The sequence below is a fragment of the Stegodyphus dumicola genome, chromosome X2, assembly GCF_044657685.1.
Source record: "Stegodyphus dumicola isolate Sdum_Otavi_A_Nest chromosome X2, ASM4465768v1".
Classification (NCBI taxonomy): domain Eukaryota; kingdom Metazoa; phylum Arthropoda; class Arachnida; order Araneae; family Eresidae; genus Stegodyphus; species Stegodyphus dumicola.
Genome location: NC_140781.1, coordinates 4,786,550 through 4,805,421, shown reverse-complemented (window position 1 = coordinate 4,805,421; position 18,872 = coordinate 4,786,550). Strand labels below are relative to the sequence as shown.

Genomic DNA, 18,872 nt, shown 5'->3' with positions numbered 1-18,872 from the left:
ATGTTAGAAGTATTCATTATTTCAGAAATTCACCATCCCAAATAAATACTAAGCGATATGCTTCTGCTAAAAGAACAGTTATTATGGTGTCTCGGGTACGTGAGCTTAAAATGAGCTTGCTATATGGGTGTTCTTATGTATAATGCGAAACTTCCTGGAGTTTTCATCATAAAGTTCTTCCCGAATGCATTCATTCTCTCCTTTGCTTTGTTATAATCTATTAAGCAATCCCTTGTGTTACCTTTCATCATTTTAAAGAACTTTTCGTTCTCCTTTCATAGTTTCAAAGGTTTTTCCCTATCAGTTTTTGGATTTCTGTAAAGCCTCGAGCTCAAGCAAACTCTGAATGCGAATCAACAAGTCGATTCCAAAGAAACTCTTGCTATTAGCTAAGAGATCATTAAACTATGTTTTGAAAGCACACTTAATATGAGTTTAGCCTTTCATTCTTTATCTGTACTCCTAGCCATCAGTTTAAACTGGGGGTTAAACATTATTTAAACTGGGGGTTAAACTGTATGAAATTTGCTAATTTGATAGGCAGCTAACGACTAAGTTTAGAGCTGGAAAGCCTATCGCAACAACAAAAACAAAATTGGGACATATTTTCTTTCATTTCATTTATTATTTGTCATTCCATGTTTAAAAATTTTTTAAATAAAGCCGTTTGAAATCGGTTAGTCATTTTGAATACATGTATAGGGAATCGAAAATTTCAGGGATATACTAAAACAGCAAATTCGATCTACCACGGCTCAGTTACATAGTTTAAAGAATCATCCATTAACGCTTTATTACCAGATACTACAAACCGCTTTTCAGTTTTTATAAGTCGTTTGCTGGATTAGGAAAAATTTTGGAGGCCTGTGGGCATAGCATCATATAAAGCAAGTAATCATAACATTTTCCCTGCTTTGTATATGACTTTTATGCTTCAGGAAAGTCATACTTTTACATAAGAATTAATGGGTTATATTTGAACTAATAAACGAAACAAACTCATTCTGTAGAGACATTCGGTTAGTTGGAAAAGCCGGAGAGATGAAAAATGAGCAATCATCTTCGCTGGGAATCGAACCACGGACCTCTGGAATACCGGCCCAGCGTGCAGAACCACTACTCCACGAAGGCACGCTAGGAAGGCGGGAGAAATACCTTACATACTCCCCCTTTTAAACGGCGACTGGGGTTTTTAGGGGACTCAATCGCCAAATCCTGGATGTGGAGAGTCATCATCCACAACCCCTTTAGTTCGGGCGCCACTGTAGAGACATTAGAATTTTTTGGAAGCAAGAGAGATGAAAAATTAGCAACCGCCTTCGCCGGGAATCGAACCACGCACCTCTGAAATACCGGTCCAGCGTGCAGAACCACTACAGCACGAAGGCAGGCTAGGAAAGCGGGAGACCTTACAATTCACTAAAAGGGAAAATTAGCATTTTGGAAAACAAAAATATTAAAATCAGTTTGTCTAAAATCAAACGCAGTGTAATAATATCAAGTTATTCTCAATGCTAACAGCTAACATAAAAATAATGAAATTAATTCGCTTTTATTTAAAAGTACGGTATTCATTTTTTTAATTTAATTTTTCTTTTTTTTTCTACGCATTGAAAAGAAATCAGATTTTCTTCATATTATCAGAAACTTGACTTGAATTAAGTGTAAAATTGTTGTACTCAGAGCTCAGTTTTATAAATTCTGTTTGAGGAAAGCATACTCGTAATAATGTTTTGCAAAATATAAATATTAGATAACGAGAGATAAAATCTTATCAATAATAATATATTTAGCGAATAATAAAAAAAACTGTCATAAAGTTTAAATTATAATACGGAATAAATTCAGCATAATTTTACACTAAAGTTTCAATAAATAAAAAGCGAAGAAAAAGATAGAGAGGGGGAGACAGAAACATTTTATTTCAATATTGTTAGACATACTTTTCCCAGTTATCATTTTCGGAATTATAAATTTTTATTTAGAAACGAAGTAAAGTTTTGTTATTTAGAAACTTCTGCAATTCTTTTAAGCCTAATTGGTGATTTTTCTTTCGTTGTTGATTATGCATGCAGTGTAATGCAAATGAAATAGGATTCGCAAATATTGTAAAGTTTATTTAATAAACCAGTTACTTTTTTGTCGACCTTCATTAGATCGCAAATTATATTAGGTTTAAATCACGGGAGCTGTTATTTAGGGAACCAGTACTATAACGGCAGCCTGAAGGGATTTTGAGACTTAGCGATTCAGCAACCCATAAGCCACTCATTTGTTAGCTGCTGTACAAGTGGTAATTGGTGAGAGATTATTACCGTATTTGGCGGCATATAAGACGCACTGGCATATAAGACGCACTCTTATTTAGAAGGCCACACACATATAGATGTAGAAAAAGTTATGTGTGTCTAGATCTTTATCCGGGCTGAAAATAGCATTCAGTATTGAAAGTTAACCTGTGTCCTTCACATATAAGACGCAGGTAACTTTTTTGAGACCAAATTTAGAAAAAAAAGTGCGTCTTATATGCCGTCAGATACGGTAATCTCTTTATAGTTTAGCTGTACTAGGAAGGTGAAGTGCAATGTAATTAAAACTTTAAACTTTGAGGAGATTGAGAACTCGGTGTACCTTTACAAAAAGATATTTTGATACTTGCATCCGTGTACCTTTTAATGTTCATATTATTTTAGAAAACTGGTAAGACCTAAAAACAAGTCTCAGTTAAGAGGTTCTAATAAAAAAAAATCTCAGTTCTAATCAAATAAACCAAACCAAAACATTCCGTGTTTGCAAGGAATAAATGAAAAAATTAACATGTTTAAATCATATTCTCTTTCTTCGTTTTTGATTTGATCCAATTATATATTAAAAGATTTTATTGCAGTTAATATATGCACTCAAATAAAATGCTTACAGAACGATTTTCGTTCAAGCAATATTAGAGAATTTGAGATTTTGCAAATTCATAATCTGTTCCAAATAATTTACAGATTAGACTATGAATACAGATATTTTAGAACTCCATTATAACTTCAATATATCTAGTGTACCACATGAATTTCAGCAGAAAATACTCGCTGGAATTTTTAGCGAGCTAGTTTTGTAAATACGTAGATAGTTGTTTGAATTATTAAGAACCCTGAAAGATACTATATTCGTGAACGAGGAAATAAACCACAAATAGGATACTTCATTAGGATAAGAGGAGGAGTTTTAAAATGAAAGTAATCTTTATTAATTTAAGTATTTGGACTACTTTATACTTCAAAATTCAGAAATATTATATATAAACAAAGAAATATTATAATTAATAAATATAAATTGATATAACAGTTCTAAATTTAATAGCAAATATTAAATATTTTTAACATCTTTCTCACTACGAAGATTACCTTGAAAAAGGAAAGACATATTTTACGTTAATTTAAACTAATTACATTTACGTTAATTTATTTAAACTAATTACATTCAACAGCAAAACTCATGTCTAATTCTTCTCCGTAGCTTAAAAATAAGAAAGTCAAAAGGAAAACTATTTTAACGTAGTAGTCTGAGTTGGGTTACGGAAGAATTTATTATCAAACTTAAAAGTCTGATAATATATCAAACTAATTAAACTAGTCAAAGTTTAGTTAATTAAGTCAAACTAATTAGTCAAAAAGTCAAAACTAATTAGAAACAGCTACATAAGTGCCAAAATAAAGCATTCAGTTTGCCTTGTATTCAAACGCAGGACATCTTGAAATAGAAGTGAATGTTTTGACACTTCCAATACCTATGCGATATTCCTTACTTTTTCACTCCAGTTTTACAGATGAGGAAACTCTCGCTAGCAGTTTCCTAATCAAAGACAACTTTGACTTCAAAAACTATGTTTTTAAATTAAGTAAGTTTTCTACTCTTAATTAACTAAACGGGAATCATGGTTTTATCTCAAATACCAAAAATTTGGAAAGGCACTCAGATTTTTTTGCAATATTTTTAAAGCAAATAGCTTGTCAGGCTCCTTTAATTTTCAAATATATTTTTTTCCCTACGAATATTTACTTGGACAAGAAATTAATTATATTTTTTTGAGAGTTTCATTTCTCGGGATAAAGTTCGTTTCAGTGCCGAAAAAGTCCAACTTTGAGACAGCATATATATATCTTCAGCATATATTTGCTCTGATAAAACAGTTATTTTACTGAAGCACAGGAGGTCTTGAATTTTATGCTTCCTGAAAAAACGCGAGGATGTTAACTCGTGGTGATACGAAATAATTACTCCTATTTTTCTAACTTTTTATTGAAAAATAAGAGTGTCTTGAATTTTACGTTTATTAAATAAACAACAAGAAATATCTATTTGATAGCAAATAACAGGCTATTCATTATGGAATGGTTTGAAAACATCGCGGTCATATGTCTAAACTGTTTACCTTTGTATCTTCGGATATCGGCCGAAGTTTGATCCTCTTGTCTGTCTCTTTGCTGGCAGAAGGCCAAGTCTCCTCGATTCTCAACTGGATACCAGCGAGAAGAGCAGCTTCTTCCTTGGAACATGGTAGATCGCCACTCACCACTAGTCGCTGCAACTGAAAAAACAGTTTTTAATAAATCTACTTTCAAATGATATTTTTTTTTTTTTTTTTTTTTTTTTTTAACGTAAAAGTCAGAAAAATTGCACAAATCCGGGTTAAATATTATCGCCTCGCCAAGTTCGCGCGCGAAGTTTTAGTACGTGAAGACTCTGAAAAACGCTTAAATTAACTCTCTCGAGGAGGGCAACCACTTCTTTATGGCATCATACTAGAGAACAAAGAGTCGCTCTTCTTAAACGCGACGAGCGCTTTCCCATTTAAGGCGATCACTGATTAAGAGAAGAGAGCTACAAAAAGCCTTTGTAAAAGTCAGCTGGGTCAAATGTCAATGTTTAGTTTGCCGTAGAAATCAAAATCTATGAACGTTAATTTCTTTTGGTATCCTCCCTTCCCGCCGCGTTAGTTCTTCGCTTCCCTTAAGAACTTACCATTGTAAGCAAATCAAAGGAGCATACCGCTCAGTTTGTTCTCATCAAAAGCAATGCGCCAATATTTATAAGATACCGCCAACGCTTTCACTCGCGATGGAGTTTGGCGCCATCACTCCGATTATCGCCTGACCCATACGCTGTTTGGAGATCTATTCCCGTCGTCCAATCAGATCATGTCGTCGTTGTTTCTCCTCCCCCCATCCTTTTTTTCGGAGGGATGAAACATCTTTCGTACGAATGATCGTTAGTAATACGAACGCGTAGGAGCTCAGAAATGTATGGCTTCCTCGTGCAGGCTAATTCATCACCTCAATGCGCTTGCGCTTACCTTTTCATCGAGGATTACAAAACGTAAGCAGTTAAGAGTTTGTTTAATGCAACAAATAGGGATAAAAAAAATTTATCCTCTGTTTTTAATTTTCTTTATGTTTTACATCTTTTTTTCTTCTTTTTTTTACATCAGAATTTATCTCACGTAGATTTTTCTTCTTATTAAAACATAGGAGAAATCTCACTAGCGGTTTTTTTTTTTTTTTTTTTTTTTTTTTTTTTTTTTTTAAGTTTCTTGTAACTTGTTTTACCATTCAAAAATCTTGGACAAAGAAGTACAAAGGGGACAAAGAAAAGGCAATACCTACTTTTTCATAATCGCGGCGTATGACTTCAGCTTGTTTTTCCTCTTCATTCGTTTCATCTTCCTTCAGAAGAAAGAGCAAATTTAAGTTTCTCGTGTGAAAATTTCAGTTTTTATATAGAAACAAAATCAAATCAACTAACCTATGCTCAGTAGAAAGAAAAAATGGTTCATGAAAACACACACTTAACACAACTGGGCAATCTCAGAGAAGTTTTGCAAAAATACAGAAAATAATTTTTCGTACTCTACTTTAGTAAATAATTCAATACCTACAAAAAAGCATAAAATGGTGATTATTTTTGTAGTGTGAATGTGTAAAAAATGTTGTGTTAAATCTAAATGTGCGCTTGTCATTTTAAGTTTAAATTGTAAAAAATTTCTTGAAGATGCAGACACAGTAGAGATAATTTCCTTGGTATAGAAAATCAGTATTTGCAAAAAATCATTGATAAAAGCCACGCATTTTGTATATTAATCAAATTCATAAAGTAAATCATTGATATTTTTCATTGTTACATTTGGAAACTGTGGTCCATTTACATTTGACGAAGCCCAATAAATATTTTTTAAAGTTTATAAGTTGTTAAATACTAGGAAATACACTTTACTGTATCAAATAATTACGCCTGGGGACAAATGTATAATATATTTCACAGACATTTACCTTAAATCTATGAGCAACAATAGAATATTCGCCCCCAGCCGGGTTAGTGATTAGTGACTCTGATTACCGTACCAAAAGGCCCTTGTTCGAATCCCGGAGGAGACATGGATCTTTGTAAATGTACAGTGTCTGCGCTGCATGGGGGCACTCAAGATATGCGGCGAGCCGGAAGTCCTCTCAAGAGGTTGTGGTAGGGAAAGAGGGGTGCGAGACACTTGGAACCGTCCCCCGCCCTGGGGTGCTCTAATGAATTTCGCGAGCTTGCTCTAATTTCAGTTAAGCGAGATTAATCGCAACAAAAATACCAACAGAATATTAACGGCAGAATAAAATCTATCCATAATTTTAATTAACTAATCTTTCAATTGATGTTTTAACAACAAAAATACGATCAGCATGTTCAAAAACAGCAATTTTGGTTTGCCTTTACTCGTCGACACATTTGTACGTATGTAATTAACTTTCTAGGGAATCATATATCTGAAATTATATTTGAATCAAATTACTTCAAACCAAATGAATTTTTATGACAATCATTCTGAGTCTACCACTCAAAAACCTACATTACATGACTATTAATTCTGCTCAACGTAAATGCGAATCAGTTTTAGTTTACAAATACATTGTTCAAACTCTAGAAGTTAATTCTCTGAATTTCTACTAACGAGATTGCTGTTGTCGTCAGGAAACGATATACGACAAAAATGCTTTCCCGGGAAGAATATATGCTTAGCTATTTTTGACGTAAAAAAGGGTAGAACTCTGCTAAAAGGTTTTTCAAGGGAACTTGTTAAATGGGAATATTTCTGAGGGAAAATAAGTATGTAGTGTGTGTGTGTGTGTGTGATTATGGCAAAGCCTCGAGGGCTATCTGCCTAAGAGGAGGGATGCCTTCGTGGGGGACTTTCTAAGGGAAACTGGCTCGTATACACGTTACACATGGGGAAAACCACAAAAACGCCCATGCAGCCAGCCCGTTCGCGGGATTCGAACCTCGGACCGAACTACCAGTGTTCAGCGATTTTACCGCTCGGCCGCTGGTGGGCAATAAGTATGTAGTAAGTATGACCTTGTCTTTGGTTTTGTTAGAATTCATTGTGAAAGAAGTCTCATTATTATAGTTTGCATAATGTACCATAATTCCAGAAACTTTCTGGTGCGTAGAATTCAATAGTCAGTATATATAAGCAAAGTGTAACGTGTATTTATCGATAGACTTTCGTTTAATTAACTGGCGGAATCATCATAATACCATTCAGGTTGTGTTAGTTATATCAACTCAAAACTACCCAAAATCTTCTGAAATTTTCACCATATGGTCATATGAGACCTTTCATGGTCATCCTTAACAGAAGTAAAACATTTAGGAAGGAAGATTTTCTATGAGCATATTTAAAACTTACTAAAATAGTAATTGCCTTAAAATAATGTGCTGTTGGGTGTCATCGAATTAGATTTTTTCTGTGTGAAAACATAACATGCAGAAACTTCATAGTCAAGAAAAATTTGTTTGCTGTTTTTGAATTTTATTTCGTAACTTTAAAAATTAGCTGTCTTAGAGGGAACAACTTCGTATTAAGGATATCCAGGTTCTAATTTATTTGAAAGGAATTTTTCTCCTTCCTTACTGCATACTTTCGTGATGTAAGTGGAAAGACGCTCGGTTAGCAATTGGGATGTCCATAGTTCTAATCTCGGCGAAAGCATTGCACATTTTTCATGTTTCCTGCTTCGACAAATTTAGTGACTTTACATTGGCGGGCGATTTAAAATGTGGTCGATGATATTTCGTCACCAGCAGGTTTCGGTGACTAGGTCTCCATCTCCCCAGTCGCTTTTTATGTCGAGGACAGCATGAGAGATTTTTTTTTTGTTTCCCTTCCTTACTGCTTGCCTTGGAGGTCGTGCATAATTTTGGAATATTATGCGAATAACATTAAGAATCCATTAGGAATTGATTTCATTATTGAACAAATTTGATATTGCTGCCACATATAACAAAAAAAATTGTAGCAGTTGGTAACTATAAATATTCTTTTATTAGCTCTATTTTTGTTTCAAATTAACAGTTAATGAATAAAATATTTTATCAACAGAAAAATATTGGCATTATAAGTTTAAATTAAAGTCATTTAAAATCGTTTAACCATAAAAATAAATGTTTGCCGCATATTTTTAGGCCATTGGCCTGAAGATTACGAATTGATTGCGTATTTAAAAAATGCTTTTTAACAATATTTTAATAAAGAAAGGCTATACGAAACTTAAGTAACTAAATATGATTTCTTTATTCAAAACTCAGTCTTAGGAACTTGTCTTAAAACTAACAGCTTAGATCACGAGAAGAGAAAAAAAAAAAAAAAAAAAAAACTAACCTGAATCTCGTAAACACTGCGTATGTCACTGGCCCACTTGCGATACTGATCTCCAAGAGGACAAAGAGCAGCTAGGAATTCCTCGAACTCACTTCCAACATCCAGTAGCAAGTCTTGTGGGCAAACTTTGCCCCATTCCAATAGTAGCTGAAAGGCGGCTTTTTCTTCTACAGGGATTTCAGTCCTGCCACGAGACATCAGGTCTGGTAAAGGAAAATCCACCGGGCAATAAGTACCTTCTGTAGTGGCGCTCCTAGTCAGTGATGAACTGTCAAGTGTCACCCGAGGAACAGAGCATGATCGTGGACGAGGTTCTTCAGCCTGCATAGCAACCACAAAACTTCAGAGTTAGGATAAAGTAAGAAACAACGTTTATTAGTTCAGTAATATTTTTTCAATATAGGAGCATTTATTTAATATACAGCAATTCCTAAAATATCGTGGAATTCCCTGGATGTGGTTAGAACTTTTTACTATACTTTTCTGAAATGAAATAACTGCATAAATTAAAACGTTTATCCTTTTTTCTAACACAAACTCAGAAAAGAGCAAACAAAATGGTAGAAGTTACCTGTTCTAGCAAGAAATTAAATGCTGAGGTTTCCAGTTTTGGAAAAGTTACTCTGATCGAAGTCTCGGAATTTATCTCCCATTTTTCTCTAAATTTATCTTTCAACTCCAACCACAAAATACCTCTGCTCCGTAGCATTAACAATAATTTTAACAGAAATAATTTTCATTAGGGATGCTACAAACTGATAATTTAAGTGCTTATTCCCATTAAAAATTGAATCTTCTTTCTAATATTCTAAAATTTGACTCTCTGAAATCCTACAAAAATTATATATATATATAAAAAAGATAATTAACTGCTGGTTCTTTAACTTTTAATTGCTTAAAAACATTTTCTTTTTTAATACTATTGGTATTTCTCTTATTTTTTCCAATAAAATTACGATATGGAAAGTGTAGCGTTTGATAAATGTGAATTTTTCTAAAACGTGGAAACCCATAGTTAAAACAAATGTTAATGCCATGAAAGCAATTTCTTCGTTTTCTCAATAAAAGTACCCTGATATTTATTAATTCTCGTTTTACGGTCAAATTTTCAAAAACAATTAAAAGAAGAACCTTCCTGTTATGAACCTTTCTGTAATTAAGATAATATAGCGTCTTCCATGTAATTAAATAGACAATGATAAAGTGTTGTTGTTAGAAAAAATTTAGCGCATCAAAAAGTTAATTAGTTTTTAGATTTGCAAATATTTTCTCTAATCTGATAGCATATACCAGGTGATCCAAAAGCAAAAAGCAAGAATGCGAAAGCATAGATAATGACACAATGAAACATTTTCACCGAATGCGCAGAAAGACGTGAGTTTTTTAAAAATTGACATTTTTTTACCAAAATAAATGCATTTTTCACCAACAGGTGGTGCATCTGTTCCAGAGAACTGACATTTCGTAAAGGACCGCATGATGATCTCTCGGTATCAACCTCAAGATATATTCTTACAAAATCCAACAAGCACAATAACGAACGCAACTGATTTCGAGATATGTCATGAATTTGAAAATTCGGCTTTTCAGCAGATTGAAAATGCACGCTGGCTGTCAAAAGACCTGTGGACAGACAAGGTGTACATTTCAATTAGTGGAATCGTAAATGTACGCAACTGCTTCATCTAAACAACGCAGAACACACGAGCGTTATATAGCGCTTATAAGAGATACAGGTACAAGTGGACCGGCATCCAGAATTTCATTGTTGGACGTGCAGGTATAATCGTGCCACATTAACTGTCCAGCTACGCTCCAAATTTGATGGACAGAATCCCGGAGAACGATTTGACGGTCATCCTCCCCTTTTCCCGTACTCCCTGCCATCAAATCACTTATAATATATACCTACGGCACAGGTGGTGACTTTGTTTCACCCTATACCTGTACCAAATTACTTAACAGGACATTCGGTTTGCCAGTATTTTGAGTGCCTCATGCCATACAGACGCTGTCCACTTAACAATTTACCAATAGCTATATCTCCTCTGGGATTTGAACTCGGGCCCATCGATACGGCAACTAGGTTGGCTAACCACTATGCCAATCAGAGCGGCGCTTTTCAGACACAACATTATTCCTCTTTTAAGAGACAGCTCTATAGCGCAGCATTCATGCAGGAAGGAGCGTCACCTCACAGGTCCAGCGATTGCCATTCAATAACTTTGTCCTCAGTTGTTTTTTCCCGCATAAAACTTACTCCTTGTTACCTTTTGATATGGAAGGTTACTTTACGTCACATGATAGGCAGAAGTCGTTATTTGCATCACCTGACGGGAATTACAACTGAATACTTTTCGATGCTGCACAGAGTGTCGTGTAACGTCTGAAGGCCATTTCATAAATGATAGCCGTCACTCTGAACAATCGTAACCTTAGATGCTTTGCGAATTGTGCTGTGACACTGTACAAACGTTTGACACTGCTGAAAAACCACCTGTCATCAGAGAATGTGTAACTATTCTTGAAATTAGATCTGCAGTTATTTTATTTAAAACATTCCATCACCGTATAAGGTATTTCTTCCACTTTCTTAACATGCCTGCGTGGTGTAGTGGTTCTGCACGCTGGGTCGGTATCCAGAGGTACGTGGTTCGATTCCCGGCGAAGGCGATTGCTCATTTTTCATCTCTCCAGCCTCCAAAAAATTCCGAATGCCTCTACAACCTTTTAACGTATTCCTATGAAAACTGCATCTTGCTACTAAATATCTACTTTTTGAACTACTAAATTTTTACATATTCTGTCGCTTTTGAATCATCCGGTATAATTTTTCTCGGAACGAATAGGTAACTGGTTTAATGAGATGGTTTTACATGTACTTTATAATCACCTGATACCAAGAGTATTACATAATTTAAGACACATTTCATTCTCTTTTTTTTTGGGGGGGGGTTGTACCTTAACCCTTTATAAGGCTGTGGGAAGTGTATTTCACACCAAGTTCATTAATTTTTAAATGCCGATGGAAAGTTGTTTTCCCACCTATGATCTGTTCTGAAGTTATTAACAGATCTGCCATCTGTTAATAACTTCAGAAAATACAAAAAAATACCAATGACAAATTTGTTCACATAAATGGGGGTGCTGTTTCGTCTTGTGCGTTATTGCTAAGCACAGAAGTTCAACTTAATGGCCAATTTTTAATAGTAGGTAAAAATTTTGAATTATATTTGCCAGTTTTTAGAATTTGACCTCCAATGGAACTCATTAATTTGTTGTAGTCAAATTAATTTTTGCACTTGCCATGGAAATGTATAAAAAACAGAAGAAATAGACAGCAGAGGAGGCTCTTGAATTGTTTTTTGCTCTCCAAAGTGATCCTGAAGATTCAGACAAAGATGCAAATGATCAAAGAGATGAAGAATTTTCAATCAAGGAAAATAGAAATGTTGATGATCCACAGCCAAGCACTAGTAGAGGTACAAATAAAGCAATCAAAGAAGTCGACATGAACCAAAAAATTGATTCAATGTCCAGAATTATAGAGGATTAAAATGATTCTAGTGACACTGAAGAATACAATGCAAATGATGAAGACGAGGGCTGGTCTGATGATACCAGGCACTTTGATTCCCATGTTATTTATATGGATAGAGAAGGAATTATCAGTCCTGCTCTAAAACGAACCAGTAGAGAAAAAGACTTTTTTCCCAAAATATTCAGTGAGGAAATTTTTAGAATATGTTGTCGAGCAAACAAATTTATATGACTTTATTCTCTGGGAAGAAAGTAGAAGAGATTCGGGACCTCAAGAACAGTTACATTTTTGACTTCTGACCCAAGACAACTGATTTCTGGATTTTCAAGTCGTAAACGCAAAGGACGACCTATAAGAAGAGAACAAGATACGTTTATACAGCTTGCAATGTCTCACTGTGTGTTGATTCCTGTTTTCTGAAATTTCATGGAAAGTAATGCATATAAATTTTTAAATATTTTAATCAAACTATATCTAATTTATAAATTCTTTTGTAGATTTTAGTATTTGCAAATTATATACTATGAATATCATGTAATTCGAAATAGAAAGAAACGCAAAACGTAAAATGTCCCACTTTTGAATAGCTCCCAGCGGGTGGTGGGAAACTTACTTCCCACCAAAAAAAAATTAAATAAAAAAAGGTCTTAAAAATCAGATTAATTTTAGGTAATAAGCTAAAAATAAATGAATATCTTTTTATAAATCAATCTCAGTCCCCAAAATATTTTACTATAAAATTACTAGGGAAAAAATAGCCCTTTAAAGGGTTAAATTCGAAAACGAAAACCGGAAATGTAAATTAGTAACCAAAAAAGTCACTAAGGAAACTGAAAAGAGCAATAACTACGTAGGTTTTTTAAATATACTTAAGTATCATATTACGTTATTTCGTATACAAAACCATTTGTCATATAGAGCAATTCAGAATGAGAAAAATCTTAGAAATATTGGTGGTTAACAGAATTCTACACAGTATCAAGTAATCTGTACTGTTACAGATTTAAAAAAATTAAACAGTTCAAAAAATGAAGTAGGAGTTTTTAAAACTACTGTATATAAACTATGGTTTAAAGAACAACGAAGTGAATGAAATCGTGAGCTGGCAAAATAGAAACTGGTAGTCTCTTACCATGTATACGATCTTTCATTTACCTTCCAAATTAGCTACTACTATTAGACTATGCCTCGATATTTTTTTACCTGAGGCAAAAAAGTAAATGCATTCGTCTATTCACAATCAAATTAGCTATATTTGTACATTTTTCTGTAGCAGAAGTAATCGCATTTAAGTAAAACATCACAATTCTTACATCATACTTGCTCTTTAATTCTTATAGTAGTATTGTTAATCATAGCTTTATAAATTCAGAAAAAATTATAATTTATAATTTTAGACCGAAAATATTAAACAATATTGTTTTGATAAATGACAAATAACACTGAAATAATTTAAAACTCATATTATTAATATACAAGCTTTTTTATAGTATAATTTTTCTCGCTTTTAACGACGATCGCCAGTCATGTTCTATAGAGAAAACAGCCCAGCCGTGTGTGAATTTTCTTTTAAAACTAGGCAATATTTTTGCACATTTGTTTTTTTAAGTTAAGTTTGCTAAAGCTTATTTCAATAATAGTAATAACTGACAACTTTAGGCATATTATTAACCCAATTTTTCGAATTCGCATATGTTTAAACTACTCTGTAATTCTGAATTATCCTTAAAACGTCTAATTTACTTTAATGACCAGAATTATTGCAACAACGTAGTTTTTAAGACTTGATATTTTTGATGAAATGTTTGGAGCATTTAAGTCATTTACATATTTAAATGTTAAATTATAAGCTGCTTCTTTTAAAATACCTATACCAATGCCATTAAATTTTAACCGGTTACAATTTAAAAACTGGAAGCTATCTCACTTTATACTCGTATTTCATGTCTACATTCGTTGTGAGATGAAAATAACTATCATTTTTCTTATGTATTATTAATGGATTAATGATAATTTAATTTATTAAACTTCTTTTTCCAATTATCTTCAAATTCTGTTGATATACTAACTTTAAAGCTAAATTTTTACTTATCTCAAGAATATTTTCTTTCATTTTTTGTTAAAAAAGAGATCATTGTTTTTAGTTTGTTTGTTTATTTAATTTAATACGGCAAAGCTTACGAGCATTATTGCTTAATGGAAGGATGTTTTCATGGGCGACGTGGAAAGGAAAACTTCGTTGGAACCATGTTCGAACTGTCAGTGTTCAGCCACTTTATTTACCCGGCCACTCAAAGTTTTTGATTACAATAACTTCCAAAGAACTTAAGCTATTAGCGGGTATTATTGATACTTTTTAATAACTTATTTTTTATTTCTCTTTTGATAAAAACATTAATGAAGAAAAACTCTTATTTTAGTTTTTACAGCAGTTACATTTCCAAAACAACGTTTATCATTAGCAATATTTACGATATTAGGTATAATTTTTGAGAATGATATGGTTTCCAGTATTAGTAAAAAATCAGGGTTTTGCGACCTCTAACCTATTTTAAATTGGCTGGAAAGGTTTGTATTACAATTTTCAAAATAAAATTCAAAATATTAAACCTTTTCTTTATTTGTTTCATCTTAAAAGAAAAGAAGAAACCTCGGGAAAATATAACCTTACCTCTTTGTTGACAGAAAATTACAGTAAGCTGTATATTCGCTTAACGGTATAGCAGTAATTCTGGTTATTCCATCATTAACATCAAGTGAAACCGTCTGTGCAGTTATGAGGGAATTTAAATATAAATTCCAATTATTATCTCATTTAATGGAAAATTACTAACTCGAAATGGAACAGACGGAACAAATATAGTGGAAGGGTGTCGTTATAATATGGTATATTTCATTTCTATGCAACCTTGTTTACCTTTTTGGTGCCATTTCAGGAATGATGGTGTGTTGTCTGCTGGAACGACCGATTTGGCTTCCAAGTAATTTTAGAAAACTTTGACGAAATATGGCGAAACTGAACCAATCTAAATTCAAATGAGATTTCTTGTAGTGTAAACTGCCGTTAAAATGGGATATAGTAAAAAAATAATATTGCCATCTGCGGAACATTTCCTGGGCAAGCTTGGTCTAGCAAGCTATTTGTTTTGATAAAAACGTTAATAAAGAAAAACTCATACTTGAATTTTTACTACACTTATGTTTTCAGAATAATGGTTATTACTACTAAAACTTACGATATTAGGGATATTTTTACGGGGGAGAAGAGCTTCCCAGTATTGCCAAAAATCAGAGTTTTGCTATCTATAGTAACATTAATTATCTTAAATTATCCGGAACATTTTGTATTACTTTCTTGAGAAGAAAATTCAAAATATTGATATTTTCTTATTATTTCTTTTGCCTTAAAAATAAAAGAATTGGGAAAATATAAGTCATGCCTTACATTATCTTTTTAAAATACAGACTTGACATAAAATTAAACTAAGGTACATATTCGCTTAATGGTCTAGCAGTAATTGTGGCTATTGAATCAATAACAGTAAATGAAACCAACTGTACAGTTCTGAGGACATTTACATGTAACAGGCAAAAAATCCGAACTATATATCTCACATAATGGCAAACTTTGTGGTGAAAAATAGTACAGACAGCGTTATACGAAATATGGAGTAAGACACTGGTAATATTATAGTATCTTTCATTTTCAGACATCATTGTTTCAGGCATTATTTTCTTGATGTTCTTCCAATGAATCTTTGTGCATTAGGTCTGCTGAAACAACCGCCTCGCCCTTGAAGTACAGTTCGTAGGCTTTGAGTGTATACGAGCCAGATTCTCTTAGAAAGTCCTCCACGAAGTCATCCCAACCCTTAGGCAGATAGCCTTCGAATGCTTTTCGATAACCAAGTAAACGAAATCAATCGTAGACTTTCAAACGTTTGACGAATAGGGAGAAATTGAACCATTGTAAACTCAGATGGAATTTCTTACAATGGAAACTGCAGTTAAAGCTATAATTCAAGTTATTAATAGACAGTGATAAAAGACATATTTCGGTCGGCCTGACATTTTCTGAGCCCACTTCATTACCATAAATGCAAATCAACCTCAAGCATTAGTTCCCACTTTGGGCTCACTATAAAGCTTTAAGTCCTTAACTGTTGGGAACTGTGACCAAACTTTAGATACATTAGCAGCGAATAATCGACGAGTCAAAATAACAACTGAAACATAAGAAGAGTGCAAAAGACCTTTATTTAAAACTAAATAAAATGAACAGTATTTATGGCAAGAAACTCAAGTAGCAAGCTCAAAATGTAAAATTTAAATAATCTAGTAACGGACGGCTACGCAATCTGAAAATAAAGCTTTTAATTAAACTATCTGTTTAATTGTTACTTGTATTATAAGGTATTTCTCCCGCCTTCTTGGCATGCCTTCGTGGTGTGGTGGTCTGCACGCCGGGCGCGTATTCCAGAGGTCCGCGGCTTGATTCCCGGCGAAGCCGTTGCTCATTTTTCAAGTCTCCGGCCTCGAAATAACCTAATGTCTCTATAGTATTACCAAAATTAGTTCTGATCAGTTATAAATAATGAGTACCTAGCTAAGTGTCAGTAACAGCAGGAACCATTATACCATCCGCCGTTAGCAAACCATGAACATATTAAATAACAGAAATAAATCTTGAATTTTAAGCTCATTTCTCGAAATTATGAACGCAAGCCGATACTAAATATCTTATAAACAAGTTGAAAATATTTATCATTCTTTTAATCCTTATTATTCTCTAGCTAAAAACATGTGATTAAATCTAAAGAAAATAAATCACAAATCAAATAAAAAGTAGCCCTTTCTTATGTTAGTTAACGTGATGTGGAAATTGATCTTATGTGTAACTTAACGAATAATTCAATATTGTATATCCACTTTTCACCCGAAACTCTTATTATTCATCGCAGTTTAGAACGAAATATTATAAGAATTACTTTTCAAGACAATTCATTAAAATAGAATATTGAATTGTTATATACGTTCTATTTGGTACGAGAAAATCGGTCCACATACTTATGAGTATATTCAGCCCATATATATTATGATTTTATACTCTGTTTCCCGAAAACATTATTCATGCACTTTCCCTATATGGCCTAGTTAAGTAGTACGAATAAATCACATACGATTTATTTCTCGATTTTGAAACACCACAATCCTCTCGAAGGAACCAAAGAGAACCAAACCAATGAAACCAAAGAGATACCGTAGTATCTATTGAAAATTCAACTGAACGCAGTTTATCTCGAACTACATCTTAAACTGAACAATTTCATGTTCTTTTAATGGGATTAATTTATTTAAATAAGATGTACTTCATATTTGGTTAAGCTTACGAATGGATACCACAGCAAGCAAAACCCATTATATTCAGCAAACAGTCATGGTGAGTTTACAACAACCATGCTTATGACACATGTTCACTTTAACCTTATCTCTTCTTCAAAGTAGTCAAGTGGAAGGCACGGCGGCTACTGTCGGGAGGATAAAGAGAAAAAAAAAAAAAAAAAACATTTGACTGAGAGACCAATAGACTGCATTCGGATTACAAACGCAGTCAATAAAGTCTTATTTTTATTTCTTTCATTCCCTGTACAGTAGTGAAGGATCTAAAACATATATTTAAATGTTCATCTGAAAACTAGTATAATTGTAAAATAGCTGATAAGATTTATTTTACCAAACAGCATTCGACAGTCTGGATAAATATAACAAAGGAATAATGCTAGTTTATACGTTTTAAATGGCACTAAATGTTCAAACATGAAACCCATCACTGCTGGCTTAAATAAAAAAATGGAAACTGCAAAGAAGCATGTATCAAAGGTCGCATTTTTATTCAAGTAACGAGCATAGTCTCAACAACTGAAGTTTCACGCTGCCTACTCACTTAAAATCAGTTTTCAGTGTAACTTGTTTTAATAAAGAGAAAGCTACTGCAATATATTTCTATGTTTCAAGTTAGACTTTAAACTTAAGTTTCTTTCATAAGAAACTTAAAATCAGGATTTTCCCTGATCTAGATGTTTAGCTATTTTGACAAATGCCAGTGTTAGAGCCAGTGCGATGGCTGAAGAGTCGCCTGTCATAAATACTAAATATGTGAAATTTAGTGTCTTTATAAACAGCCATTATTACATCTGCAAAAACTCTAACACTTAAAAAAAACTGTGTAAAATAATACTTCTATGCTTCTTTCAATGAATTTTTCCGCAATTAACTTCTGCTTACCGAAAAGCTTTTTTGTTTTTGATGTAAGCTGACTTTGGACATACATGATAATGATGATTAGGACGTGGGCCTACCAGGTTTATCATAAAAAAGGACGTGTTAGTCATTTTTTATGTTAAATATTTCCTGCACTTCTACCTTCCACCAACTCCACCAAAAATGCAAATAAAATAAGTTTAAATAGCGAAGGAATAGTTTAAATTAAATAAGATTGTTTTGGCTACTCAGATCAGAAGAGTTATCAGAATGTTTGATTCTACCGAACGGAGAGCTATTCTGATTATTAGAGAGTTAACCTATCATTTGTTATTATGCTAAAAGGAGCGTAAATAACCGCGTTCTAAGTCTTTAATT

General features: G+C 33.2%; 1 protein-coding gene and 1 long non-coding RNA gene across 5 annotated transcripts in view; one reads left to right on the top strand and one right to left on the bottom strand.

Annotated features, from left to right (window-relative positions):
- The window catches only part of LOC118198674 (1-phosphatidylinositol 4,5-bisphosphate phosphodiesterase epsilon-1-like), a 482,557-nt gene that overhangs the window by 218,564 nt on the left and 245,121 nt on the right, over positions 1-18,872 (bottom strand). For all 4 annotated transcript variants that reach the window (XM_085809195.1, XM_085809194.1, XM_085809193.1 and 1 more), the window contains 3 exons: positions 8,693-9,013; positions 5,655-5,714; positions 4,424-4,579 (listed from right to left, as the gene is read on the bottom strand). In XM_085809195.1, the coding sequence (XP_085665321.1) occupies positions 4,424-4,579; positions 5,655-5,714; positions 8,693-9,013 (537 nt within the window). The remainder of the gene's footprint in view (positions 1-4,423; positions 4,580-5,654; positions 5,715-8,692; positions 9,014-18,872) is intronic.
- LOC146992674 (uncharacterized) overlaps positions 8,904-18,872 on the top strand; it is a 236,318-nt gene continuing 226,349 nt past the window's right edge. The window contains exon 1 of the long non-coding RNA XR_015038959.1: positions 8,904-9,050. This is a non-coding gene — a long non-coding RNA (uncharacterized LOC146992674). The remainder of the gene's footprint in view (positions 9,051-18,872) is intronic.